This window comes from Aulostomus chinensis, chromosome 15 (genome assembly GCF_037954235.1).
Source record: "Aulostomus chinensis isolate RoL2024-O1b breed Wild chromosome 15, RoL_Achi_v1.0, whole genome shotgun sequence".
NCBI classification, from domain to species: domain Eukaryota; kingdom Metazoa; phylum Chordata; class Actinopteri; order Syngnathiformes; family Aulostomidae; genus Aulostomus; species Aulostomus chinensis.
This window is the reverse complement of record NC_141334.1, coordinates 14,931,725-14,957,861: the sequence shown is the minus strand read 5'-3', so window position 1 is coordinate 14,957,861 and position 26,137 is coordinate 14,931,725. Positions and strand designations below refer to the sequence as shown.

At 42.0% G+C, this 26,137-nt stretch overlaps 1 protein-coding gene across 1 annotated transcript in view; it reads left to right on the top strand.

Annotated features, from left to right (window-relative positions):
- LOC147248895 (ryanodine receptor 1-like) overlaps window positions 1-26,137 on the top strand; it is a 48,579-nt gene that overhangs the window by 5,349 nt on the left and 17,093 nt on the right. The window contains exons 6-81 of the mRNA XM_086226924.1: window positions 101-175; window positions 287-365; window positions 442-554; window positions 641-740; window positions 817-913; window positions 1,655-1,729; window positions 1,819-1,975; window positions 2,090-2,254; window positions 2,325-2,446; window positions 2,549-2,735; window positions 2,819-2,954; window positions 3,061-3,156; window positions 3,661-3,779; window positions 3,900-4,033; window positions 4,142-4,383; window positions 4,465-4,657; window positions 4,792-5,008; window positions 5,084-5,188; window positions 5,287-5,390; window positions 5,475-5,558; window positions 5,656-5,815; window positions 5,924-6,071; window positions 6,196-6,401; window positions 6,474-6,648; window positions 6,737-6,945; window positions 7,741-8,099; window positions 8,208-8,337; window positions 8,498-8,658; window positions 8,745-8,907; window positions 8,991-9,077; window positions 9,206-9,432; window positions 9,515-9,953; window positions 10,028-10,606; window positions 10,699-10,899; window positions 11,699-11,810; window positions 11,912-12,055; window positions 12,270-12,543; window positions 12,641-12,755; window positions 12,848-12,980; window positions 13,083-13,177; window positions 13,257-13,392; window positions 13,485-13,671; window positions 13,754-13,865; window positions 13,997-14,117; window positions 14,232-14,401; window positions 14,498-14,718; window positions 14,803-14,893; window positions 15,874-16,014; window positions 16,104-16,267; window positions 16,365-16,443; window positions 16,892-16,981; window positions 17,056-17,196; window positions 17,271-17,348; window positions 17,430-17,505; window positions 17,575-17,698; window positions 17,932-18,047; window positions 18,163-18,230; window positions 18,318-18,439; window positions 18,574-18,623; window positions 18,761-18,821; window positions 18,925-19,051; window positions 19,128-19,239; window positions 19,326-19,407; window positions 19,483-19,613; window positions 19,700-20,020; window positions 20,108-20,348; window positions 20,469-20,556; window positions 20,637-20,729; window positions 23,612-23,782; window positions 23,867-23,926; window positions 24,014-24,148; window positions 24,449-24,561; window positions 24,658-24,754; window positions 24,849-24,958; window positions 25,032-25,083; window positions 25,171-25,263. Of these exons, the coding sequence (XP_086083050.1) occupies window positions 101-175; window positions 287-365; window positions 442-554; window positions 641-740; window positions 817-913; window positions 1,655-1,729; window positions 1,819-1,975; window positions 2,090-2,254; window positions 2,325-2,446; window positions 2,549-2,735; window positions 2,819-2,954; window positions 3,061-3,156; window positions 3,661-3,779; window positions 3,900-4,033; window positions 4,142-4,383; window positions 4,465-4,657; window positions 4,792-5,008; window positions 5,084-5,188; window positions 5,287-5,390; window positions 5,475-5,558; window positions 5,656-5,815; window positions 5,924-6,071; window positions 6,196-6,401; window positions 6,474-6,648; window positions 6,737-6,945; window positions 7,741-8,099; window positions 8,208-8,337; window positions 8,498-8,658; window positions 8,745-8,907; window positions 8,991-9,077; window positions 9,206-9,432; window positions 9,515-9,953; window positions 10,028-10,606; window positions 10,699-10,899; window positions 11,699-11,810; window positions 11,912-12,055; window positions 12,270-12,543; window positions 12,641-12,755; window positions 12,848-12,980; window positions 13,083-13,177; window positions 13,257-13,392; window positions 13,485-13,671; window positions 13,754-13,865; window positions 13,997-14,117; window positions 14,232-14,401; window positions 14,498-14,718; window positions 14,803-14,893; window positions 15,874-16,014; window positions 16,104-16,267; window positions 16,365-16,443; window positions 16,892-16,981; window positions 17,056-17,196; window positions 17,271-17,348; window positions 17,430-17,505; window positions 17,575-17,698; window positions 17,932-18,047; window positions 18,163-18,230; window positions 18,318-18,439; window positions 18,574-18,623; window positions 18,761-18,821; window positions 18,925-19,051; window positions 19,128-19,239; window positions 19,326-19,407; window positions 19,483-19,613; window positions 19,700-20,020; window positions 20,108-20,348; window positions 20,469-20,556; window positions 20,637-20,729; window positions 23,612-23,782; window positions 23,867-23,926; window positions 24,014-24,148; window positions 24,449-24,561; window positions 24,658-24,754; window positions 24,849-24,958; window positions 25,032-25,083; window positions 25,171-25,263 (11,091 nt within the window). The remainder of the gene's footprint in view (window positions 1-100; window positions 176-286; window positions 366-441; window positions 555-640; window positions 741-816; window positions 914-1,654; window positions 1,730-1,818; window positions 1,976-2,089; window positions 2,255-2,324; window positions 2,447-2,548; window positions 2,736-2,818; window positions 2,955-3,060; window positions 3,157-3,660; window positions 3,780-3,899; window positions 4,034-4,141; window positions 4,384-4,464; window positions 4,658-4,791; window positions 5,009-5,083; window positions 5,189-5,286; window positions 5,391-5,474; window positions 5,559-5,655; window positions 5,816-5,923; window positions 6,072-6,195; window positions 6,402-6,473; window positions 6,649-6,736; window positions 6,946-7,740; window positions 8,100-8,207; window positions 8,338-8,497; window positions 8,659-8,744; window positions 8,908-8,990; window positions 9,078-9,205; window positions 9,433-9,514; window positions 9,954-10,027; window positions 10,607-10,698; window positions 10,900-11,698; window positions 11,811-11,911; window positions 12,056-12,269; window positions 12,544-12,640; window positions 12,756-12,847; window positions 12,981-13,082; window positions 13,178-13,256; window positions 13,393-13,484; window positions 13,672-13,753; window positions 13,866-13,996; window positions 14,118-14,231; window positions 14,402-14,497; window positions 14,719-14,802; window positions 14,894-15,873; window positions 16,015-16,103; window positions 16,268-16,364; window positions 16,444-16,891; window positions 16,982-17,055; window positions 17,197-17,270; window positions 17,349-17,429; window positions 17,506-17,574; window positions 17,699-17,931; window positions 18,048-18,162; window positions 18,231-18,317; window positions 18,440-18,573; window positions 18,624-18,760; window positions 18,822-18,924; window positions 19,052-19,127; window positions 19,240-19,325; window positions 19,408-19,482; window positions 19,614-19,699; window positions 20,021-20,107; window positions 20,349-20,468; window positions 20,557-20,636; window positions 20,730-23,611; window positions 23,783-23,866; window positions 23,927-24,013; window positions 24,149-24,448; window positions 24,562-24,657; window positions 24,755-24,848; window positions 24,959-25,031; window positions 25,084-25,170; window positions 25,264-26,137) is intronic.

Genomic DNA, 26,137 nt, shown 5'->3' with positions numbered 1-26,137 from the left:
TTGTCATCTGATCGTAAAGGCGCACTTTAAAACCACATGTAAACAACATCTATGAACTCTGCCTGTAACCCCTTTTTCATTTGACTCTTCCTCCTGCCAGTCTTCCCAAGGCGGAGGTCACCGAACGCTGCTGTACGGCCACGCCATCCTCCTGAAACACACTCATTCTAGCATGGTGAGCGCATGTAGCTACATTTCATTTCCATAGCAACCGCTGATCTCTTCTGTAGTATTGTCGTTCTTCTTGCATTATCTGGATTTTTGATGCCCCCTTTGTTTGCTGCAGTACTTGAGCTGTTTGACGACATCGCGCTCGCTTACCGACAAACTGGCTTTTGATGTTGGCCTGCAAGAAGACTCCACAGGTAAACTTTACCACTCATTACATCCCAGACACAACAGTACAGGTGTATATTTTCTGAATCTATTTCACCATCGCAGGAGAGGCCTGCTGGTGGACCATCCATCCGGCCTCCAAGCAAAGGTCTGAAGGCGAGAAGGTTAGGGTGGGAGATGACCTCATTCTTGTCAGTGTTTCTTCAGAGCGATACCTGGTAACTACCATTTTATTTACTCACACTGATAATATATGGACTGTTTGTCTTATTACTATTATTTCTGTCCCCTTTTCTCTTTTCAGCATCTTTCCTATGCCAGCGGTGACTTGATGGTAGATGCATCTTTCATGCAAACTCTATGGACTATGACCCCTGTGATGTCAGGCTGCGAGCTAGCTGAAGGTCTGAGTTTTTAATTGTTGGTTTTGTCACTTTATCCTCCCTGTTTTCTTTTAACAATATCACCCTCATCCTCCAGGTTTCTTGACTGGGGGATATGTGCTCAGGTTGTTCCACGGTCACATGGACGAGTGTTTGGCAATCCCAGGAGCTGACCAAGGGGACGACCAGCGAAGGTGACCAACTCCTTTCACTGCTGTTAACGCCATCAAATGTTAAAACACTGTAAAGCGATACCTGAAAAGTGTACTTTACCTTTTCTCTTGAGCTTTACATTTTTTTCCTGCAGCGTTAATTCTTTGTGACTCCAGAACACAGAAAGAGCAAGCAACATCTATTTAGCTGGAATCTGATAACACTCCATCGCCACCAATTACAAATGACAACAAAACTGTTCAAAAATGTCCATTTACAAACTTTCAAGTGCATCGTCCGATATCATGTATATCTTCTTTATCTAGCTGTGTGTTTAGTTATCCCCCAAAAACTTTGATTTGAGCTAAAGACAAATAATAACACTGTTGCTCTAATTGTTGTTAGCCTTAATCTGCCTTTAGCATTGAGCTATATATACATGGCTGACTATTTCTTATGGTGCAAGAGGGTGAACAGTATCTTTTAATCTGAAGTCACCTATTTGTGATTTGTTGAAAGGCAAATAGGTGATAAGGGTGATGTGACGTACTGTATCACTTTAAAACTGCTGAGTTTTCTGCTTTATCTTACCTTCTCAGCCATTTGCCACATCAGTCTATTGATCTGATATAATGTTGAGTGAATGTCTGCTGCTGTCCAACTATTTGGCATCTAAAACGTAAAACTTCCTCGGAGGCAGGAAATCAGTATCAATAATATTTCCTGACCGTCTCTGAACAGTGTTGCACTTCTCTAGCTTTATTGGTTTTACTGATTTTCAGAGTTGCTCACTATGAGGGAGGCGCTGTATGCAGCCATGCTCGATCCTTGTGGAGGCTTGAACCGCTGCGCATTGCGTGAGACTCTTGTTTTTCTAAAAAACATATATTTTCTCATGAGTTACAGTATGCTGGTAGTCATTCATGTGTGTGTTTTGGTACCACAGGTGGAGTGGCAGTCACATCAAATGGGGCCAGTCGTTCCGAATACGTCACATAACAACCGGCAGATACCTTTATCTAGACGAAGAAAAGGGACTTCTATTGGTTGACCCTGAGAAGGCCAATTCCAAAATGTCAGCCTTTTGCTTCAGGATTTCAAAGGTTATTGTCATGCAGAATAAATGTTCCCTGCGCGCTGCTGAGAACTGCCATGTGTCCGAGACTCCATGAGTGGTACCATTCTTCATGTAGAATCTACTTTTAATCATCATACAGGAAAAAATTGAAGTCACACAGAAGCGAGACGTGGAAGGAATGGGCACACCAGAGATCAAGTATGGCGAGTCCATGTGCTTTGTGCAACATGTTTCATCTGGGCTTTGGCTAACATATGCCGCAGTTGATGCTAAATCTGCCCGTTTAGGTCCTCTGAAGAGAAAGGTAAATCCAGATTTTATATCATGATATTGAAGTCAGAAGCTTTTCAGCTCACCTTTTGTTTAATTCTTAGGCTATACTCCATAAAGAAGGTCACATGGATGATGCCCTCACAGTTGCTCGTTCCCAAACCGAAGAGTCACAAGCTGCCAGAATGATTCACAGCACAACAGGCCTCTTCAACCAGTTCATCAAGTAGCGCCACTTCACTTTAAAATCCATCCAAATCTTTGCTAATATCCTTGTTTCTTTTTTTTTTTTTTTAAATTCTCATCACGTTTCTATGTATATCTCCAGAGGTCTAGATGCTCTGAGTGGGAAGAACAAATCTGCAAACCCTCCGAATCTTCCCATGGACACAGTGGTGCTCTCCCTGCAGGACCTGATCTTCTACTTCCGACCCCCCGAGGAAGAGCTGGAGCATGAAGACAAACAGTTCAAGCTGCGTTCTCTCAAGAACAGACAGAATCTCTTTCAAGAGGAGGTGGGATTAGAGATGAATCATCACGCGTCATGATCAGTTATTACTGTTTTTTTTTTTCTCTACATCTTTATTTTTCCTAACAGGGAATGATTACTCTTGTTCTGGACTGTGTTGATCGGCTCAACGTCTACAACACGGCCGCCCACTTCTCAGAGTATGCTGGGGAAGAAGCTGCAGAGTCATGGAAGGAGATTGTAAATTTACTGTATGAACTGCTTGGTATGTCCGTCTGGGGATTTGTCCTACCCTTTTAGATTTGTCATTTCTGTTCCTTTATAGCCTGGCCCTCATTAACAAAGCCCTTTGTTGTTTCTCTTGTCTGAAGCGTCTTTGATCCGAGGCAATCGAGCTAACTGTGCACTCTTCTGTGATAACCTGGACTGGCTGGTCAGTAAACTGGATCGTCTGGAAGCATCTTCAGGTATTTCAGATCTACAGAGGCTCATCTAGAGGAAGCTGCATGCATATTTGACATTACGATGCAAAGAATTGCCCAGCAGCAAACACTTGTAAATGACTGATGCTTGTAATGTTTCACAAAGGTTACATCAAAGAGGTGCTATGGTTTCAGCTGATGTATTATGCCGTATATTGTATGATATAGTTTACAGATACATATAGGCAAGGCAAATGTATGTATAAAGTGCTTGTGCAACACAAATGACAGAAAACCAAAGAAAACAATGAAAATGCAAAGAGAGCAGAATAAAAAAACAAAAAAGCATTAAAAAACTTCTACACAATCAGCAAGTGAGCAGGAAATGTTTTTGGGCCTTAGTGGTTCAGTGATTTGTTGGTGAGTCGCAATATTTTGAAGCCGACTCTTAAGGGCAGAGCCTCCACTGTCCATGTAACAACTTCGGCAGCAATGTTCTGTATCCATTTATGGTTTTATATTTAATATATTGTCTTATTTTTTCCTCAGGGATTCTGGAGGTGTTGTACTGCGTTCTGATTGAGAGTCCAGAAGTTCTGAATATCATCCAGGAGAATCACATCAAATCAATCATCTCCCTACTAGATAAGCATGGACGCAATCATAAGGTCAGGAGCATGGCACACTGTATGCTGATTGCAGCTCCTATTTTCTTAAATGTATCAAATGTCATAGTCATGTGTTTCCAGTAAGAGTCTTAAGTCTTCATAAGAGATGGATTTCTGCAGGTCTTGGATGTGCTCTGTTCTCTGTGTGTGTGCAATGGTGTGGCTGTGAGGTCAAACCAGAATCTCATCACAGAGAATCTGCTGCCAGGTCGTGACCTCCTACTTCAAACTAACCTTATCAATTATGTGACCAGGTAGGTGTTTTATTACGGGCACACGTCAGCACTTGCTGAGCATGCTTTGTGCTTTGTGTGTCATAACAACCATCCTGAGAGATTTTTTTTTTTTATATCCTCTTTCAGCATGAGACCCAACATTTTCCTTGGGACTTGTGAAGGATCCACTCAGTATAAGAAGTGGTATTTTGAGGTGATGGTGGACCATGTGGACTCTTTCCTCTCAGCTCAGCCCTGTCACCTGCGTGTGGGTTGGGCTCTGACGGAAGGTTTCAGCCCTTACCCTGGAGGAGGGGAAGGCTGGGGGGGCAACGGTGTTGGGGATGACCTCTACTCCTACGGTTTTGATGGGCTTCACCTCTGGTCAGGTAAAGTTACTCTCACAAGAATTTCACTTTGACAAAATATGACACAAGCACAATAAATTGATTCTCCGGATGTGTTGGCAGGACGTGTTCTGCGCCATATTGCTATGCCCAATCAGCACATCCTGGCAGCCGAAGACGTGGTCAGCTGCTGTTTGGATCTGAACGTCCCCAGCATTTCCTTCCGCATCAATGGGCATCCTGTTCAGGGCATGTTTGAGAACTTTAACCTGGACGGCCTGTTCTTCCCTGTTGTCAGCTTCTCTGCAGGTGTGAAGTAAGTAAGACATTGTAAATTCCAAAATAAAATAGTTTCATTGTGTCTTTTCTTTAATAATTCACATACACACACTGTTCTTAATTAGGCTAATGTCTGTTTTTGTTTTTTTTCTTTTCAATTTTAACCACAAGGTTGCGATTTCTTCTTGGAGGACGTCATGGGGATTTCAAGTTCCTTCCACCTCCTGGCTATGCTCCTTGCTACGAGGCTGTGCTGCCCCGTGATCGTTTGCGGATTGAGCACATCAAGCAGTACAAGCATGACTTTGACGGTGTCCGCAACCTGTTGGGTCCAACACAGTCCCTGTCACATACAGCCTTCACTCCCTGCCCTGTGGACACTATACAGGTAAAACTTTGCTCAGACTTTTTTTGCCATAAATCTTTAGTCATCATAACCATCTTCACGTCTTTGTCCTTTCAGATTGTGCTTCCTCCTCATTTGGAGCGCATCCGAGAGAAGCTAGCAGAAAATAGCCATGAGTTGTGGGCTGTTACTCGCATAGAACAAGGGTGGACCTATGGACTGGTGAGTCTTTTTTGTTTTAGCAATCTTCCCTGTGGCAACTGTTGTGGCTTTTGCAGTAAGGATTTCATTTCACTACTTTTCTAAATTGATCAATAAAGTTCCGTGATGACAACAAGAAGCTGCACCCATGCCTGGTGGATTTCCAGAGTCTGCCTGACCCAGAGAAAAACTACAATTTAGCCATGTCAGGGGAAACACTCAAGTAAGCGTGTGCCTGTTCTTGATGAGAAAAAATAGAGCTTTCTACTCTTTATATCTCTACCTCATTGTGTAATCCTTTTCAAAGGACTCTACTGGCTCTGGGCTGTCACGTAGGGATGGGAGATGAGAAAGCAGAGGAGAATTTGAAGAGGACCAAACTTCCCAAAACGTGAGTTGCATTTGTTTTGAATGGCATTGTTCCTATTTTTCTACTATGTTGATGTTTCTGATCATGATGTTATCTGATAGTATGCGTTGTTCCTTAGTTACATGCAGACTAACGGCTATAAGCCAGCCCCGCTGGACCTCAACCATGTCAAGCTGACTCCAAATCAGAACACTCTGGTGGAGAGACTGGCTGAAAATGGACACAATGTGTGGGCAAGAGACCGGGTCCGCCAGGGCTGGACATACAGTATTGTTCAGGTATCTCCCATTCTGACTATATCTGTTGTGTGTATTTGGATAATTTTATGGCCATTTAGGTTTATTTCATCTCATATTTATGTTTCCTTTATCATTTTTTTTTTACAGGATATAATAAACAAGCGCAATCCACGTCTGGTTCCTTACAACCTGCTGGATGAAAAGACCAAAAAGACTAACAGAGATACAGTTTGTGCAGCTGTTCGCACTCTCATTGGCTACGGTTACAACATAGAACCACCTGACCAGGAGAGCAGTAAGTTTGCCATGCTGTATGGAAACGTTCTTTCCTTCCTTCCTTTTAAATTTACATGCATTTTTACTTGATCTACAGGTTTTTCAATGAAGTGATTGTCACTGCTCTACTTGTGTTCCTATAGGTGGGCACGGAGCAGGCAGCACCCGGGGAGATAAGATCAGGGTGTTCCGAGCAGAGAAATCTTATGCTGTTACACAAGGAAAGTGGTACTTTGAATTTGAGGCTGTGACTGTCGGGGAGATGCGAGTGGGCTGGGCCAGACCTAGTGTACGCGCAGACACTGAACTTGGTGCAGATGAGTTGGCTTATGTCTTCAATGGTTTCAAGGTGGGAGCAAGAGTTGTTTTTCATCTGTGTTTAGACAGCCTTTGTGATATTTAACTGCTCTTTCCTTTTCAGGCCCAACGCTGGCACATCGGAAATGAACCATTTGGTCGGCAGTGGCAGTCCGGTGATGTGGTGGGTTGTATGATTGACCTGACAGAGATGAACATCATGTTCACGCTCAATGGAGAGATGCTGATCAGTGATTCGGGCTCAGAGATGGCCTTTAAGGATATTGAAATCGGAGAGGGTGGGTAGAGTCAGAACTGATGCTATGGAGAGTGGGCATTAACACATGTGGTTTGTGTTTCTCATACATTTATCTTGAACATGTCCAGGTTTCATACCTGTGTGCAGCCTGGGCTTGTCTCAGATCGGCCGGATCAACTTAGGTCAGAACGTCAGCAGTCTGCGGTACTTTACCATCTGTGGCCTGCAGGAGGGATTTGAACCGTTTGCCATCAACATGAAAAGAGACATTACAATGTGGTTCAGCAAGAGCCTCCCTCAATTCATCCCCGTTCCTTCTGAGCACCCTCACATTGAGGTATTGTGCCTTACATGACTCCTTTCACACCTCTTAATTACTTGTGTCTGGTATCCACATTGAGATGTTTACTTGCTTTAATATTTGGCTGCTTTTTCAAATTGTGGGTAAGAAATATTGTTTTTGATAGCTGGAATAAGAATATAATAAAATAAAAGTGTGTGTACCTAACAGATGCTTGTTGCTGGGGTTGTACCTTTTTAAAACAATCATGTACCCTTCAGGTCACTTTGCACCCTCAGATGTACAGTACTGGTCTTCCATTGGCCACCTTTTGACATTTGTCTTTCAAAAAGTCCAGACTCTTACAATGGACATTTATACCCTCGTAGGTACACACATGCGCTTCTATTTTTTTAGTCTGCACTGTCTAGAAGAAGATCTGGTTGCTGGAAAGCAAGTCTTGGTTGAGAAACTAGTGATGGGGACCTCCAGGGATGAAGACTGGGTGTCAAATCTACATGAGTCGAAAATTTAATGTTATATGTGCTAGACTGCTGCTGGTGTTATTCTGAGAGGAAGAAGTTAGAGAATAAGAATCTGTGATAGTTTATGTGGACTGACATAAGCACCATTTTACTTATGTTAGCGTCCACTGTATCACAATTCGTCCATGAGCATCTCTGTAGATGGTTTGGCCAATCGGATCACAATTCATCCTCACCTGTGCCTACATGTGCTCAAACACCACGAGATTTTTAATGCCTGATGTTAAGTGGTATATGATGTTGTCACGTGAAATATTATGTTATGGTTTTGAGATTATCCCCTGGACAACTTCTGTTCACTCTCTAGGTTTCCCGAGTTGATGGGACAGTGGAAACTGCTCCATGTCTCAAAGTGACCCACAAGACGTTCGGATCTCAGAATGCCAACACAGATCTCCTGTTCTTCCGACTCAGCATGCCTGTTGAGTTTCATGAGACTTTCAAAGTCCCAGCAGGGACCACTCTCCTCACTCGCGCCATGACCATCCCTGAGGACGAGGTGCTCGAGGTAGACCCGGACTCTGACTTTGAAATACTCAAGAAGTCAGCAACTCGGAAAGAGCAGGAGGAGGAGAAGAAAGAACCCTCTGTACCTAAGGAGACGCCTGCCATCAAAAATGGAGAGAATGAGAAGGACGCATCAACTGAGAAAAGCAAGAAAAAAGGGTTTGTAGCAATACTTGTGATTTGAGAAGCAATTTTGGACATTTTAGGGGGGTTACATCTGCATTCTTGGCCTCTTACATAGTAAATAATTAATCCTGTCATTTACAGATTCCTTTTCAAGGCCAAGAAAGCTGCATTGATAACTCCTCCACCTGTTGTTCCCACCATGCCCCGTTTAGTGGAAGACGTGGTGCCAGATGACAGGGACGACATGGACATTATCCTTAACACCACTACAGTAGGATCGAACTGTTACATCCATGCACAATTTGATTTTACTGCTACCCATAGATCTAGTAGTATTCACGACACGACTGTCAGTCACTGTATGACTTTATGTGGAATTTATCTTCTGTCTTCACCCATACTTTCCCCTTCTTGCCTTTTTCCTTTACCAGTACTTCTATTCTGTACGAATATTTGCGGGCCAGGAGCCCAGTGGTGTTTGGGTCGGCTGGATCACACCTGACTATCACCAGTACGACCCTCATTTTGACCTCAGCAAAGTGAGAAATGTAACTGTCACTGTAGGTGATGATAAAGGCAACATCCATGACAGGTATGTTACTCTTCCAGACAAACAACCATGTCTTTTATTCCAACATGACAAGCCTCACTATGTATTGTTATTTGTCATCATCACAGTATTAAGCGCAGTAACTGCTACATGGTGTGTGGAGGCGATTTCAGCAGCTCTCAGCAGACCCGAGTCAGTCAAGAAGACTTTGTAATCGGCTGCCTTATTGATTTGGACACAGGGCTCATGACTTTTACTGCTAATGGGAAGGAGATCAACACATTCTACCAGGTGAAAGAAACTTCAACCTGGCGTTCATGCAGTTTGTTGTGGGGTCTTAAATATTTAATGCAACTTGTATTCTCATCTTACAGGTGGAACCCAACACAAAACTGTTCCCTGCTGTCTTTGTCCAGCCTTCCAATCAGAATATGATTCAGTTTGAGCTTGGCAAGCTTAAGGTTAGTCCCAAATCATAAAATCCTTCCACTCAATCACATTTTTGTATCATGATAAATCTTGCTAGCATTGTTTCATTTTTAACATTCTTCTCTAATCCCAATATGCTTTCCTTCACTCCTCTCACCAGAACATTATGCCAATATCAGCTGCTATGTTTCGGAGTGAACGCAAAAACCCCGTCCCCCAGTGCCCTCCCAGACTGGATGTCCAAATGTTAACTCCAGTCATCTGGAGTCGCATGCCCAACAACTTCCTGACTCCGGAAACAGGCCGTTTCACTGAGAGACTGGGCTGGAATGTGCAGTGTCTGGAGCCTCTCACCATGATGGCCCTCCACATCCCTGAGGAGAACAGGTCGGAGCTGAATATATCTGTTGTTCAATACACAAATTAGTTGCTGTTTTTGGGCAAAATTAACCTTATTTTACTTCTCTAGGTGTATTGATATCCTGGAATTGTCTGAGCGGATGGACTTGCTGAAGTTCCACTATCATACCTTGAAGCTGTACGGCTCAGTGTGCGCTCTGGGAAACAACCGTGTAGCTCATGCCCTGTGCAGCCACGTGGATGAATCTCAGCTCTTCTACGCTATAGAGAACACCTACCTACCTGGACCAATGAGAAGCGGCTTCTATGACCTGCTCATTAGCATGCACTTGGAGTCTGCTAAGAGAAACCGCCTAGGAACCAATAAGGAATTCATCGTTCCAATGACGGACGAGACGCGCACTATCACTTTGTACACTGACAAATCACATGCTTTACCCGGCGTTGGCCTCACCACATGTTTGCGTCCTAAACTTCATTTTTCCTCTGTTGGATTTGTTGGAACTGATCCAGACATCTATACCCTGAGTCCAGTAATCCCCTTACAGGTGACTTGGAACATGCTTATGATTTTTCATGATAAATGTGTCGCTTAAAATCCTAAACTATCTTTTATTTCCAGGTGCTGAAGACTACAGCGCTGAACATGCTGATAGAGGCTGTGCAAGATGGGGGTCAAGCCATGAGAGATCCTGTTGGGGGAAGTGTTGAGTTTCATTTTGTTCCAATCCTGAAACTCATAAGTACCCTCCTGATTATGGGTGTGTTTGATGATGAAGATGTCACACACATCCTGGAAATGATTGAGCCCACAGTCTTCAGCGGCAAGAAAGCAGAGGAGAGTGTTGAGGAGCCTGCCAAAGTGAAGGAAGAGAAGGAACAAAAAACACCCCAAAAAACACAATTATTGAAGGATGAAGAGGAGGTTGCCCTGGAGGAAGAAGAGGAGGAATATGATGAAGAGGACGATGGGCTTGGTGAAGAAGAGGAGGAAGAAATAGAGGAAGAAGAATTAGAAGAGCCAGAATCCATCGTGCTTCATGAAGATATGGAGGATGAGACAGAGCAAGGGAACGGTGAGAAAGGAGCTGAAGAAACAGAGAAAGAGACCAAATCTGGAGAAACCAGTGGAGAGACCAAAGAAGAACATTTAGAACAAGGACTTTTCCAGATGAAGCTACCCGAGTCAGTCAAATTACAGGTAGGGTTGAGCTATGATGAAAAAAAGCAAAGCAATGACACTTTTTTTCTTAAAGTACACTAAAGGATGTTTACTTTACTCTTGTTCTTCAGATGTGTACGCTACTGCAGTATTTCTGTGACTGTGAGCTACGTCACAGGGTGGAGGCCATTACTGCCTTTTCAGATCAGTTTGTCAGTCAGATTCAGTCCAATCAGAGGCAGCGCTACAACGAACTGATGCTGGCCTTCACCATGAGTGCTGCTGAGACCGCCCGCAAGACCCGTGAATTCCGCTCCCCACCACAAGAGCAGGTACAATCAAACAGTGTCATATTCACAACAAGAAGAATTACTCCATCTGTAATACTTTATGTTGAGGTACTTGTAGTAAGTATTCATTATTGACAAAAAGGCCCTTACAAGACCTCACAAGTACTAGATATAACTATATAAGTGTCACAAACACTTTTATTGTTAGAAAAAGTCCAACTTAAATTTTATATTATCAAACGATGCCAAGCATTTTTTCTTATTTAATTTAATAATTTATAACTGGGCTCATTTATTGATTTACTATGAATGTATAGATAATTATGCTCTTATTTGCAGTGAAGTCTGAACGTACTGATAGTTAGTCAAGCTTTTCGTAGCATGTTGCATCCTATGAGTGAACAATGCTTTATTGGGGTGAATAAATCATTTATTAAGCTCTTATTAACAGTTACATTCCAAAGCTAGATATAAAACATTGCTATGGTTTAATAGTGCAAACTAAAGCAGTTTTCACATAAAAGCTGAGGTAGATTGTAATTTGATAACTGTATGATAAAGGATTTATTAAGCTTGTTAAGCTGTTTGTTTTTAGCAAAAGCATAGTTAACGGTTAATCGCTGAATAATAAAATGTGTATCCATCACAATAAAGTATCAAAAGCTCAGAGAAAGTTTAACAATGACTTCTTATTTAACTTAGACTTCTATTAATCGAACAATAAATGTTCTTTTAATTCTTTTTTGAACAGGCGTGTTGTCGTCTTAACAGATAGTAAGCATGAAGTATTTGTGACTAAGATTTTACACATTTGTTTGCAACTTTGCATGTGAATGTGCAGGTCAACATGCTCATGAACTTCAAGAGCTGTGCAGAGGATGACGAGTGTCCTATTCCAGACGAGGTCCGGGAATCTCTGCTGATGTTCCACAATGCTCTGCTGGAACACTGTGGTCAGTTTTTGATATTCCACACCTTTTGCCTTCAGCATCCAGGATTAATGCTGTGCACGACAGGTATAAATATGAGTTCTTAAAAAACCCCTCAACCTTAGGTGTTCACATCGAGGAGGAGGAGCAGGAGGAGGAGGTGGATAATTCTGTCCGTGGAAGACTGTTCCGTTTGCTGGAAAAAGTAAAGACCTTCCGCCAGAAGAAGGAAGAAGTTGAACCCGAACCACAGGAAGATGCAAAACCAAGTGAGCCTCCGATTTATTTTTCATCTTGCACGAATAACTGCAATAGGACATATTTCATCTTTTTAACTGGCAAAAGGATGTTTTAACCCTTTTTTAATGTCTAAAAATTTCCCATCAGAAATTTTCTTTCCTTTAATTTTAGAATAGCTAGTGTTTGGCACCCAAAAACTAGCATCTTGTATTTTTGTTTCACTCTTATGTCTCTGTTCACCAGGCACTTTGCAGGAGCTTATTTCCCACACCATGATCCACTGGGCCCAAGAGTCCTTTATCCAGAACCCAGAGCTAGTCCGTATGATGTTCAGCCTCCTTCACAGGCAGTATGATGGGCTGGGTGAGCTTATCCGTGCTCTTCCCAAGGCCTACACCATCAATGCTGTCTCAATCCAGGACACTATGGACCTGCTGGAGTGCTTAGGCCAGATCCGCTCGCTGCTTATAGTCCAAATGGGTCCAGAAGAGGAGAGGCTCATGATTCAGAGCATTGGGTTCATATTCATTATACAACTCATAAATATGTTGTTGTCTTTAAAAACCGTGCTATGTGTTATAATCTATACATGGATTTGTCTTTTTTTTTTTAAGGAACATCATGAGCAACAAAGTTTTCTATCAGCATCCCAACTTGATGCGTGCTCTTGGAATGCATGAAACTGTCATGGAGGTCATGGTGAATGTACTGGGTGGTGGAGACTCTAAGGTACTTTTTTTTAATCACTCAAATGCAGTATTCTGCCAGAAAACACACAGTTATTCAATATAAATCACTGGAGTATGTTTTTCTACCCACAGGAGATTAGATTCCCGCGGGTGGTTACCAACTGTTGCCGTTTTCTCTGCTATTTCTGTCGCATCAGTCGTCAAAACCAGCGTTCTATGTTTGACCATCTCAGCTATCTGCTGCAGAACAGCGGCATCGGCCTCGGTGATTGTGTTTGTTGAGGGTTTTTTTCGATTTCCCTCCAAACTTATTACATTATACTTGTGTGAACTGTAATAAAACTGGAAATTATGTGCAAACCTTTAGGAATGCGAGGCTCCACCCCCTTGGATGTGGCTGCGGCCTCATGTATCGACAACAATGAGCTAGCATTGGCCCTGCAAGAACAAGACCTTGAAATGGTAAAATACTGTCCATATATACAGGAACAAAGCATTTAGTAAAGCTGGGCAGCACTTGAATTGGTTGATGTCTTTCAAGGTGGTGAAGTATTTGGCTGGATGTGGACTTCAAAGCTGTCCGATGTTGCTATCTAAAGGCTACCCTGACATTGGCTGGAATCCTTGTGGTGGAGAGAAATACCTTGACTTTCTTCGTTTTGCTGTATTTGTGAATGGTCAGACTTATAATTGGCTATACAGTATAATATTCAATGTCCATATGGTGTCTGTTATTTTCTAATAATACAATTTTCTTTCCCTCCTGCAGGAGAGAGTGTAGAAGAGAATGCCAATGTGGTGGTACGCCTCCTCATTCGCAGGCCTGAATGCTTCGGTCCAGCCCTCCGAGGGGAGGGGGGTAATGGTCTGCTGGCTGCCATTGAGGAAGCCATCAAAATCTCAGAGGACCCCGCTAGGGATGGTCCTAGTGTTAAGAAAGACAGACGCTTCCCCATGTAAGAGCTCTCAGTGATGATTCAAAACATCCTGTTGGTACTCAGTGAATCTTGTGTTGAGGTATAGTCATTTAATTTGTAGGTTTGGAGGAGAAGAGCAGCATGAAGAGAACAGGGTCCACCTGGGAAACGCCATTATGTCCTTCTACTCTGCTCTCATTGATTTGTTGGGACGATGTGCTCCAGAGATGCATGTAAGCTGTTCACTGGTTACCATACTGGACTTATCTAAATGGTTAAAGAAGAGATCAAGAAAAACGGATTGGAAATGTTGTTTAAAATGTAGTAATGCCCTACAGAAACCAGGTTCTTTTGTCTCTTACAGTTGATCCAGGCTGGGAAGGGTGAGGCTTTGAGGATCAGAGCCATCCTCAGGTCTCTGGTCCCCCTTGAGGACTTGGTGGGAGTCATTAGCCTTCCTGTTCAGATTCCCTCTTTTGGAAAAGGTAAGCCAAGCCAAACTCTACCATCATTTCTATCCTATAGTTGAAAATATTCTGTCCAGCTTCCTGTTTTGTTTTGTTTTTTGTATATTTGATAACTTCTCTTACGTCGTGTAGACAATAGCATCATTGAACCAAAGATGTCAGCCAGTTTTGTGCCAGACCACAAGGCTCCCATGGTGCTGTTCCTGGACAGAGTGTATGGTATTGACAACCAGGACTTCCTACTTCATGTGCTGGAGGTGGGCTTCCTGCCTGACATGAGGGCTGCTGCTTCTCTTGACACGGTGAGGAATAAACTTCCAGTTCTGTGTGGTCATCATTGAGAGCAGGATCACAACTGCGAACAATCCTCCTACTTCACTTCCTTTACTGTCCAACAGGTTGCTTTCAGCACCACAGAAATGGCCCTTGCTTTAAACCGTTACCTGTGCTCAGCTGTGTTGCCGCTCATCACCAAGTGCGCGCCACTCTTTGCTGGCAGTGATCACCGAGCAATCATGATCGACTCCATGTTGCATACAATCTATCGGCTGTCCCGTGGTCGAGCCTTCACAAAGGCCCAACGAGACATCATTGAAGAGTGTCTCATGGCCTTGTGCAAGTGAGTTTAACCTCACGATAAATTTTTCATCTCATCTGATATATTTTTTCAATTGATATTTGAATTCATTTATCTTTCTCACAGGCATCTACGCCCGTCCATGCTTCAGCATCTGCTACGGCGACTGGTGTTTGATGTGCCCATTCTCAACGAGTACGCCAAAATGCCCCTGAAGGTACGAAGACCTTCTAAGAGTTCCATTCATATGTGATGTCCCCTCAGTCAACACTGTGACATTCAGGTGTTCTTAAGATTAGCGTTGCTATCTGAGAACCAACTCTGAACAGAATAGCTCTTGTAGCCCTAACAGGTTCTCCCCATGCAAAAGAAAAGTGTAGTGTTGGGCAGTGCAAGCACACATCTACTTGGACTTTACGTTGCTAGATACTGACCTCTAAATTACAACAGTACTTGGGTTGGCATTTCACTGGTTCACAACAAGACAAGTACGGACATGAAACAGATTAAGAAAATGCTCTGATTTTAATACAGCAAATCAAATTTTGCATAAAACAATAATGGACAGTGACACTCAACAGTCTCTTTCATATCTTAGTTACAAATGTCAACACATATTTTTCTGCACCTTTGCTTGTTGAGCAATCCCGGTTTGCAGGTTGGATGGGTAATTAGCTCCTTATCTGAAGCAATGTGTTAACATTTTTGGAAGTGTTTCTTCAGGCCTCTCAGATGCAGGTGTGGGCTTTGCATTTCAAAGTCCCCGCTACCGACACATTTTCTGATCTCTATCACTTGTGTCCATACTGAACATAGAGGTAACACTTTCAAACGAGACAGCACCCCACCTGCTCTCTTCTATTTCCACAAAAACCCTTTTGTCTTCATTCTAGTGACACAGAACTAAACCAATGTTTTCTTAAACATAGTAACTTTATTCCTTTATTCCAGCCCCTCTTCCCTCTACTGGCAGTGTGTTTGGACCCTAACAGTGGAGAGAGGATTTCTGAGTTAGAGCAGGCACCATGAATGCCTGGTAGTCTCTGGTTGTTACACTCTGTTGTTGTGTAACTTGTAATTTAATTTCTTATTTATGTTTGTATTATGAATTCATGAATGGCAATTTGTTTTCATAATGTTTCTTTTTTCTTCATCCTCATGTTTGTCTTCGTTTGTGTGTGTGCGTGTCTCCTGCAGCTTTTAACCAATCACTATGAGCGTTGCTGGAAATATTATTGCCTCCCCAATGGCTGGGCCAACTTTGGAGTGGCATCAGAAGAAGAGCTGCACCTGACCCGTAAACTCTTCTGGGGAATCTTTGAGTCCCTTGCACACAAGGTAGAACTGCTGCCAGATTTTTTTTTTTTTAAGTGATTGTTTTCAGTAGTGTATTGACATATTGTAATATCTTGTAATTGTGATTTCAGAAATTTGATGCTGACATGTTTAAAATTTCAATGCCATGCATCTGTGCCATTGCCGGAGCTATTCCCCCGGACTATGTTGATGCCAGTTACTCCTCCAAAACAGAGAAAAAGGCTTCAGTTGATGCAGAAGGAAACTTTGACCCTAAACCTGTAGAGACCACAAAGTGAGAACGTTGTTACAGTATGTTTTTTGTCATAAAGCTGTTCAAGGCATATCTCTCTCTGTACCATTTGTCCAAATGATTCTCCCTCCAACCACAGCACTATCATCCCTGAGAGACTGGATCCCTTTATCAACAAATATGCTGAATACACACACGATAAATGGGCTTTTGAAAAGGTAAATTTTATATATATATATATGTGTGTGTGTGTGTGTGTGTGTGTATGTGTGTGTGTGTGTGTGTGTGTGTGTACATTATATAAATGAATATATGTATAGATATAATTCAATTGAAGGGAAATGCTTTGGATTCGTTTGATTAAACAGATTTTGCGAACATCAGTCATTTTTATAATTTCAAATGGATGCAGACGGACTGAAAATCACAAAGTTGCCACTTGTTTGTAAGGAAGATTGACAACTGAAGGTCATGAAATCTCTTCCTGCCACCGTACAAGCTTTTCAATCAGCATTTAACAAACATATAATTGATAACCTTTAACCTAATCTTAGTTTTCTTTTCTGTCAATGTGTTCTTGCAAATTTTTCCTCTTTTTCATCTGTCTAATTTGTGTGTAAAGTGCTCTATAAATAAAATTGAATTGTGTTTGTTTGCATATTTCAGATCCAGAATAACTGGTCATATGGTGAGATGCTCGATGAAAATGCAAAAACCCATCCTATGCTCCGACCATACAAAACCTTCTCAGAGAAGGTAGGTGAATACAATGTCTGCGCACTAATGTTTTACATCCCTCTGACTGATCATACTGAGCGTCCTTCTTCCAGGACAAAGAGATCTACCGCTGGCCAATCAAAGAATCCATCAAAGCCATGCTTGCATGGGAGTGGAACCTGGATAAAGCTAGAGAGGAAGAGGAATCGGAGAAAAAGAAAGTTGCATCACGAAAGATCTCACAGACTGCTCAGGTACAGAGCAGTTGCGTGGATGAAAGATGAAATAGTTTTAATTTTTGTGCATCATGATATTTCTGATCCTCCAGGCAACCTACGACCCAAGCCACGGCTATAGTCCGCAACCTATCGACATCTCCCACATGGCGCTGTCAAGGGACCTGCAGGTAGAGAGGCACATCTTGTGAGGAACGTCCAGCTTTGTTTTCTTAGCATACGATCAATATTAATATTGACTGTCTTATCAGTCTATGGCAGAACAGCTGGCAGAAAATTACCATAACACCTGGGGACGGAAGAAGAAGCTGGAGCTACAGTCCAAAGGTAAGATCATTTTTTATGGAGAGAAGTTTGTCTTATGAGATGTTCTGACTGAGCTTGTATTCTGTGCAGGAGGTGGAACTCATCCTCTTCTGGTGCCGTACGACACTCTGACGGCAAAGGAAAAGGCCCGAGATAGAGAGAAAGCTTACGAGCTGCTCAAATTCCTACAGCTAAATGGATACGCTGTCACCAGGTAATATTTCAGTTTTGAGGAGAACATTAAGCAAAGCTTTGTATTTGTATTATACCTTACAATTTTGATCATTTTAATCTGGTAACATTTTGATTAATTTATTACATGTATGGCATCAGCAGGTAATGAACTAAAAAAACATGCTGATGATTGTAGATGGAAAGAAAATGAAACCACATCGTAGAAATGCTGCTAAATTGAAGCTGGTTTGCTAAACTATTGTTTCCTTTCAGGGGCCTGAAAGACATGGAGTCCGACATTTCCTCCATCGAGAAGAGATTTGCATATGGCTTCCTGCAGAAGCTCTTGAAATGGATGGAAATCGCTCAGGAGTTCATTGCTCATCTCGGTACTGTGAAGCAAATTGGAGGAAAGATTCTGCACCATATGATTGAATGGTGTTGGAGTTAAGTAGCTGTTAGTGGACAAGGTTATTGAATACTCTCATGCGATGTATTTTTCAGAGGCAGTGGTGAGCAGTGGACGTGTGGAAAAGTCTCCTCATGAGCAGGAAATCAAATTCTTTGCCAAGGTGATGTTTTGGAGCAAGAATCATTCAAAATTTAATCACCAAAATTGTTTCTTCACAGTGCTAATTATGAGAACTCTTATCTCTCAGATCCTGATGCCTTTAATCAACCAGTATTTCAAAAACCACTGCCTCTACTTCTTGTCCACTCCTGCAAAAGTTCTTGGTAGTGGTGGACATTCTTCCAATAAAGAGAAGGAGATGATTGCAAGGTGACCTCTCCTACCGTTATGCAACACACACACATATGTTAGATTTTCCTTTAATGTAACACTTCTACTTCTTTTATCAACATGTCCTCTTTCATGCCTTTCTTTCCTTTCATTTCCTTTCCATCTCGTCATAGTATCTTCTGTAAAATGTCCGCTCTGGTGAGACACAGGGTTTCTCTCTTTGGTAAGCTGTCTCTTTCTCTACAGCGATCTTTCCCTCTTTTCCATGTTGCCTCCTTGTATTTTTTTCAGTCAGCCACTTGAGAGCAGTTGTTCTTGTTTTACAGACAGTATTTTTTTTTATTGTATTTGTCTGTGCAGGAACGGACGCTCAAGCAATTGTTAACTGTCTGCATATTCTGGCGAGATCATTGGATGCAAGGTTGTGTATAATTTGATTTGCTTTTAAGGTGCATATTGTTAGTCAGATTGATCTTTTTGTTTTATGTTTTGTTTTTCATTATGACATTTATTTGTTTTATTAGGACAGTAATGAAGTCCGGCCCTGAGATTGTAAAAGCGGGGCTGCGTTCATTTTTTGAGAGTGCCGCTGATGATATAGAGAAGATGGTGGAAAACCTTAAACTGGGCAAAGTGTCTAAAGGCAATCAAGTGAGAGATGCGCACAATATTTAAATTAGCCTGAATGTTCGCTTTAATGATCACATTCATCATCTCTCCTTTAAAGCAAGTCAAAGGCGTATCCCAGAACATTAACTACACAACCATCGCCCTGCTCCCAGTGCTCACGTCCCTTTTTGATCACATTGCTCAGCACCAGTTTGGAGACGATGTCATCTGTGAGTATTCGTATCACAGCTATTTCAGACTTTACTTGGTGTTTCTTTATGAATGTATCCTACATTATTGTGTTGTTTGCACACAGTGGATGATCTGCAGATGTCGTGCTACCGCATCATGTGTAGCATCTACTCCCTCGGGACCGTCAAGAATCCGCACGTGGAGAGGTAACTGGAGATCAGCGTGTAATAGATAGTAAGGCCTTGAGAGAGGGTTTTGGCACTTTTCCTTTACATTTACAGACAGAGGCCGGCTCTTGGAGAGTGTCTGGCTCACCTCGCTGCAGCTATGCCAGTGGCCTACTTAGAGCCTCATCTAAATGAATTCAACGCCTTCTCTGTCTATACCACAAAGACCCCAAGAGAAAGAGCCAGTGAGTTTGGGACCCTGTCCTTAGTATTGATTCTTGATAACAAAATCATTGTCCTAAATATCCTTTCTTTCACTCCTCCTGTGAAGTCCTGGGTCTTCCCAACGAGGTTCAGGAATTATGTCCAGATATACCAGAGCTGGATGCTCTTCTAAAGGAGATCGGGGACCTGGCTGAGTCAGGGGCTCGCTACACTGAGATGCCTCATGTGATTGAAATCACTCTGCCCATGCTGTGCAACTACCTGCCTCGCTGGTGGGAAAGAGGAATAGAGAACTTCCCTGAGATGGAGGGGCGGCTCTGCACTGATGTCACATCAGAGCATCTTAACCAGCTGCTGGGTAGCATCATGAAAATTGTCGTTAACAACCTTGGTATAGATGAGGCCTCCTGGATGAAGAGGTTGGCTGGTGAGCACTTTTTTAACTTCATTTATCTGCACATATCATTGAATTTTTTTCTCTGAGTGAGATGACACTATTTGTTTTTGTTCCTAGTGTTTTCACAGCCGATTGTAAGCAGGGCAAAACCAGAAATGCTCAAATCTCATTTCATCCCAACGATGGAGAAGCTGAAAAAACGTACCTCAAAAGTAGTGGCTGAAGAGGACCACCTTCGTATGGAGGGAAAATCTGAGGGAGATGAGGAAGACGGCACTATTCGTGATGAGTTTGCCGTCCTCTGCAGAGACCTGTACGCTCTCTACCCGCTCCTCATCCGCTACGTGGACAACAACAGGTACCAAAACTACTGATATGATGAATTTAAACTCAGGCTAGTGTCGTAAGAAATGCAACTTTATTTACATTGCTGAGTAGCCAACAGTTTTCTGACTTTTGCTTTAAACCAATCCTGCAGGGCAAGGTGGCTGACCTGCCCTGACCCAGATGCTGAAGAGCTCTTCCGAATGGTTGGGGAGGTCTTCATATTCTGGTCTAAATCTCATGTGAGTATATTTGTTTAGCGTTGACATTTGCAGCTATCTCATTGTTTACTGTGTATTTCTACTTTCTCTCTCTTTTGCAGAACTTCAAGCGTGAGGAGCAGAACTTTGTGGTGATGAATGAGATCAATAACATGTCATTCCTCACTGCTGACAGCAAGAGCAAAATGAGCAAGGTGAGTTGTGGGTGGACAAAGCCCGTTCTGCAGTGAGGCTGGTGTCAGATCTCCTATCAGACAGCTGATCAAAAACCTTTAGGCCATGTTCAAAACATTCATTTACTTTGACCACAACTTCCACTTGTTATAGGTGGATATTTATTCAAAACTACATTGTTAGTAGTGGTATAGTTTTATAGATTTTGGACTACGTTATTGTTCATTTTAGTTTAACAAAGTCTCTAACTTATGCACCATCTTTACTGGGTGTAGCGTTTTAGAGGTTGTCTATCTCAATGGTTATGTTAATGAATTTTTTTGTGTGTTTATGTATTCATTTTCAATATCCATATTCATCGGGTGTTTATAATGACAGATAAGGCTGCTGACATTTTTGGAGGTTTGATTTTAATTGGCAGTTAGCCAGCAAAAGCAGTTGTGTTAACAATATTTTCTCTCTGGCTGTCCCTTGTCCTCTTCTTTTGGGTTGCGGCTGGGTTTTCCAGGGCGGGGACTCAGAGGTTAGACTTTGTTCCTGCACGACCGCTGTGCTGACCGCATGGCACCTCACTTTGGGGGAGCTTTTCATCAACCTCCCCAGCACACTGGCACATCTGATCCACTGACACTCCCACACACACAGACACACACACGTACACACACACACGTACACACACACACACACACACACACACACACACACAAAGACACACACAAAGACACGCACAGACATGCACAGACATGACCTGACTACTATACAGGCAGCTGTAACCATGTAGTCATAAATACTTTGCAGTCTATTAAAAGTGGAGCAGAACTCAGTTGAGAATGTGTCATTGCTATATATACAAAGTTATTTGTATAAATAGAATATGAAAATCCAAGGGCAGAATTTTTTTTAAAGAAGGAACACATGTAGATTGGTTCCACTTACACTGTCGCTATTCTGATGATGTAAGATGACACACACTCCTACTTTAATTCACCCCATGTCTCACACTTAAAATATGCTCTAAACTAGTGCAAGACTATACTAAAGTATACTCAAGGACACCAGGGAAAGACCCTATTCTCATGAAGGATCACTGGACAACAGGGTGGACCCCATCCGTGGGCTCACCCCAGTCCTGCCAGTGTGTGAGGGGGGGAGTCGGGAGGCGCTTGATGAAAGTACTCAGCTGTAGAGTTGGGCTCATGGCACTGGACTTTACACCAAGCCCAAGGTGGTAGTGAGAGCACAGTGCCATCATCCTGTCACTGAGTTTGCTCTTTTTTTGTTGATCATAGTTGAGTTGGAGTCCTCTAGTATGTCTTTCATTTCCTCTCCTAGAAGGTTGGTTGACCTGTAGCTCTTGTAATGCAGCTTTTTGCCAGTAGGGGATGATGTTAGTCTTCTCTGTGCTCTTTCTTCTCTCCTCCCTGGAAATGCCATGGCACATCATGGTTTAGTTTCCTTCACCCTCCCGAGTATCCAAACCCACTAACACATGACTTCTTGATTCTTAACATCACGGAGGCCGATCTCTGGAGACAGTTTTTCTCACTTAAGAATGTGCTTGAAATGTCCTGAAATTAACCAAAAACATTGATTCTCCCTTTGCATTCTGCTTCCACTAAACTAGTCTTCTGTAACACACTTGCAGAAATGAGTTAGTATATCTGCCACTGATATTTAACTGAGAGAGACCGGTGCATCTAGTATTGCCTTAATCAGCATTGATACCCCAGCCAACATTCAATCAGAAAGACTAGTGAATTCAACTTCAGTTGAGAATATGAATATATGTGCACGCCGTAGATCCTACGGACACGTGTGGTTCCAGGTCATTACTGATCAAACTTAAAAGAAGAGTTTACAAACTTTACCAGAACATTGCACTTAGTATTCTCTGAAAATTTCCAGAACAAAAATATTCCAGGTGGATAAAGACTTACTTTAAAATTTACTTTAGTTTGTGAACTTCCTGCATTTTTCTGTGAGGTGGTCTTTATCCCTTTATAGCTAAACTGTAACACTGTATTATTTCATCGAAATGTTATATGCTCTGAACTACTTAAGCACATCTGGGGAGATGCCAGATGTCAGCAGAACACACTCTGTAACTGGAGGGAGTGCAGGAAGTAAGCACAGGGATTTATCAAATAGTTTGTTTTAGACGTGTGCTTTTTAACAACCTGCAACTAATAGGCCTAACTTTAATTTCAAGAGTCTTATCTAATTAGTTAAGCAACATAAATACTGTATTTATACAAATCAGATTGTTAGAACTCTTCATCTTGTTCATGGAATGCTTCATGGGTTGTCACATTGAATGATCTGTGTTATTTGTTGCATGCTTTGTAAGAAAAAAAAAGTAATTTCACTGATTTACTTTCTTATAATACCCACTCCTTTCAGCTTCCCTCTCTCAAAGCCAGTTATATCATCACTTTGCCCCCACATTTTCACTACACCCTCTACTTACCAGTCTGAGCTCAGAGAAAATAATGCATTTGTGGAATCCCTGGAGAATCCAATTTAGCCGTTTCCTTTTATTTGCATATTTTGACAACAACATTAGAGAATTTTAACTGGGCATTTCTATTAGGAGAGATTTGCTGCTGTTACATAATAAGCAGTTTACTGCACTTTGCATTGTTTAATCTCTACTGGTACTCAGTAAGAACATCATGAACAGTAATGAACGCTGTATTATGATACTTTTTTACGATGTACAGAAGCATATACATAGTTTAAGCAGTTTTTTTTTTTAGAAGCGGTGTTGCAAATGGTTAATTACTGATGAGGTTTTATATCTATCTGTATTCAACCAGAGCTGCAATGTGCTTGATATATCGCAGTGTTAACCCTGGCATGTCCATGAGATACTGTGAATACTCTCTGGTTGATTGTTTCTCAGGGCGGAGGCTCTGATGCAGAGCGTACCAAGAAGAAGAAACGAGGAGATCGCTACTCTGTGCAGACTTCACTTATTGTTGCTGCCTTGAAAAAGATGCTCCCTATAGGCCTCAACATGTGCTCTCCCGCCGATCAAGAGCTAATCAACATGGCCAAGATCAGATACTCTTTGGTAGTAAAGTGGTGTTTGTCTGTACATCAACCATCAGTCTGCAAAAGGATGAGATGATTGAAAGTAATTTTTCCACCTTTGTAGCGCGACACTGATGAAGAAGTAAGAGAGTTCCTGCAGAACAACCTTCACCTTCAGGGGAAGGTATCACTCTCATTCTCTTTGACCAGTCCTGTGAGGTGTTATAATCAGTCAGGATATATTTCATATAATTCCCTGCTTTGTGGAAAGGTGGACAACCCATCCATGCGCTGGCAGATGGCGCTGTACAAAGAGATGGCAGGGAAGGCTGAAGATGCTGACGCGCCGGTGAAAGTTGTCAAGAGAGTTCAGGAAGTTTCTGCTGTCCTCTACCACCTCGAAGTGGTGAGCAATCTCATTTAATAGCTTTAGTAGCAACGTATGGTATCTCCAGCTCAGAATAGGAGAAATGACCACCAACAGAGATGAAGCTGTGTAGATATCATGGAAAAGGAACTTTAACGTATGTGAAAGACATACCAACTCGTGCATTTTGACAAAATCGCTAACAATGCAGGAATAAGCCAAAGTTTTGATACTGTTTGTTCTCAACAAACAAAATCCGAGCAACTATGTTTTGTAAATTTTTCTGTTATTATTCTGTAAATAAAAACTCTAAATCCTTATGGGCTATTTGCTATGTAGACAGAACACCCGTTTAAATCCAAAAAGATGGTGTGGCACAAACTGTTGTCCAAGCAGAGGCGGAGGGCTGTGGTTGCTTGCTTTAGGATGACACCACTCTACAACATCCCCAGGTGAGAGTCCTAAAAGTATTCCAAAACATCTTATAAGAAATCTATAAAAAGAAGTGTATAAACAGTTTTGTATGTTTTTTATTTTCAACTTTCCAGACACAGAGCGTCAAACATGTTCCTCGAGGGCTACAAACGTAACTGGCTTTACACAGAAGGTTATTCATTTGAAGACAGAATGATAGATGATTTGTCTGTGAGTGTCAACTCATCTCGTTTTCATCTGGTAAGTTGTTTGGTATTTTTTCCTGTACCGTTACTCAGCCTCCCTGTAATCCTGTGTATCATAGAAAGCAATGGAACAAGATGAAGGAGACGAAGAGGAGGAGACAGAATCTAAGCCGGACCCCCTCCACCAGCTTATTCTACATTTCAGTCGGACCGCTCTCACAGAAAAGAGGTTTGATAGGTCCAGTGAAAAAAGGTACAGTTTGTTTGTTGTTCACTGACTCTTTTCTCTCTTCCTACTTTAGTAAACTTGATACCGATCATCTTTATATGGCATATGCAGATATTATGGCAAAGGTGAGTCATTGCAGAGGGTTTTGGCCATGACTTGAGTTTGTTGGAGTTGTTCTACATATAAACCCTTCATTGTCTCCTGGATTGTAGAGTTGCCATATTGGTGAGGAAGAAGAAGGGGGAGAGGAAATGGTGGAAAATGCTGAGGATGAGATGTCCTTTGAGGTGCGACAGTCAGAACTGGTAATGGGCGGCCAGGGGCTGGGGACCAGGAACACAGTGGAGCGGTAGCTCTCGACGCATTGAGTGGCCTCATCATCAGAACATTATCACACGCCATAATTCTTCTGTGTTTTGTCTCATTACCTCTGTCCGTCTGTCTTTCTTTCATCGTCTCTTTATTCATTGTGTGTTGCTTTATTAGGAAACCCAAAGTCCCAATCCAGATATTTGTTGTCATTTATTTTGTTGTAACACAATCGTTGTTTTCGTTTCACAGTTTTAATTAAAGAGAACTCTGAGGCCAAAAATGTTCTCTGTTCATAAAAAGCAGTGGCTTTAAGACGTATCACTTTGTCATCACTTAAATCTGGATTGGGTCTATTTAGAATAATGAAAATAATATACATTTATAAAAACAATATAATCATACTAACAATGAAGATTTTTAATCAGTCTATTGTGAAGGATAATTTAAGCCACTCTGGTGAGATAATGAAAGACAAGCAATGTGCAGACTTTCAGAAAAATGTAGCTCTTTGTTACACCATACAGCCATTCTAGCCTCTTGTTACACCATGTAGACATAATAGAAATAGAATTGATCAACAAATCTTATGTAGTTTACTTAGGAAAGCAAATGCAGCTGCAACTTTGGAGACCTGACTGCATCCCTTGCATCATGTTTATTCAGCTCACACACTGAGGCAACTAGGCTTCTGACCTTACTGTCAAAAGCAAGAGTAGATGAATGGAATGACATGAAAAGAAAAGAGTGAAAGGATCAGGCTTGCTTTTTGGGAAATATGCTTTTTTGCCGTCCTTCCTAGAGCCAGACAAGGAGAAAGATACCCTTCTGTCCTCTCTCTGCTGCATTAGGGACCTGAGACCCACAGAA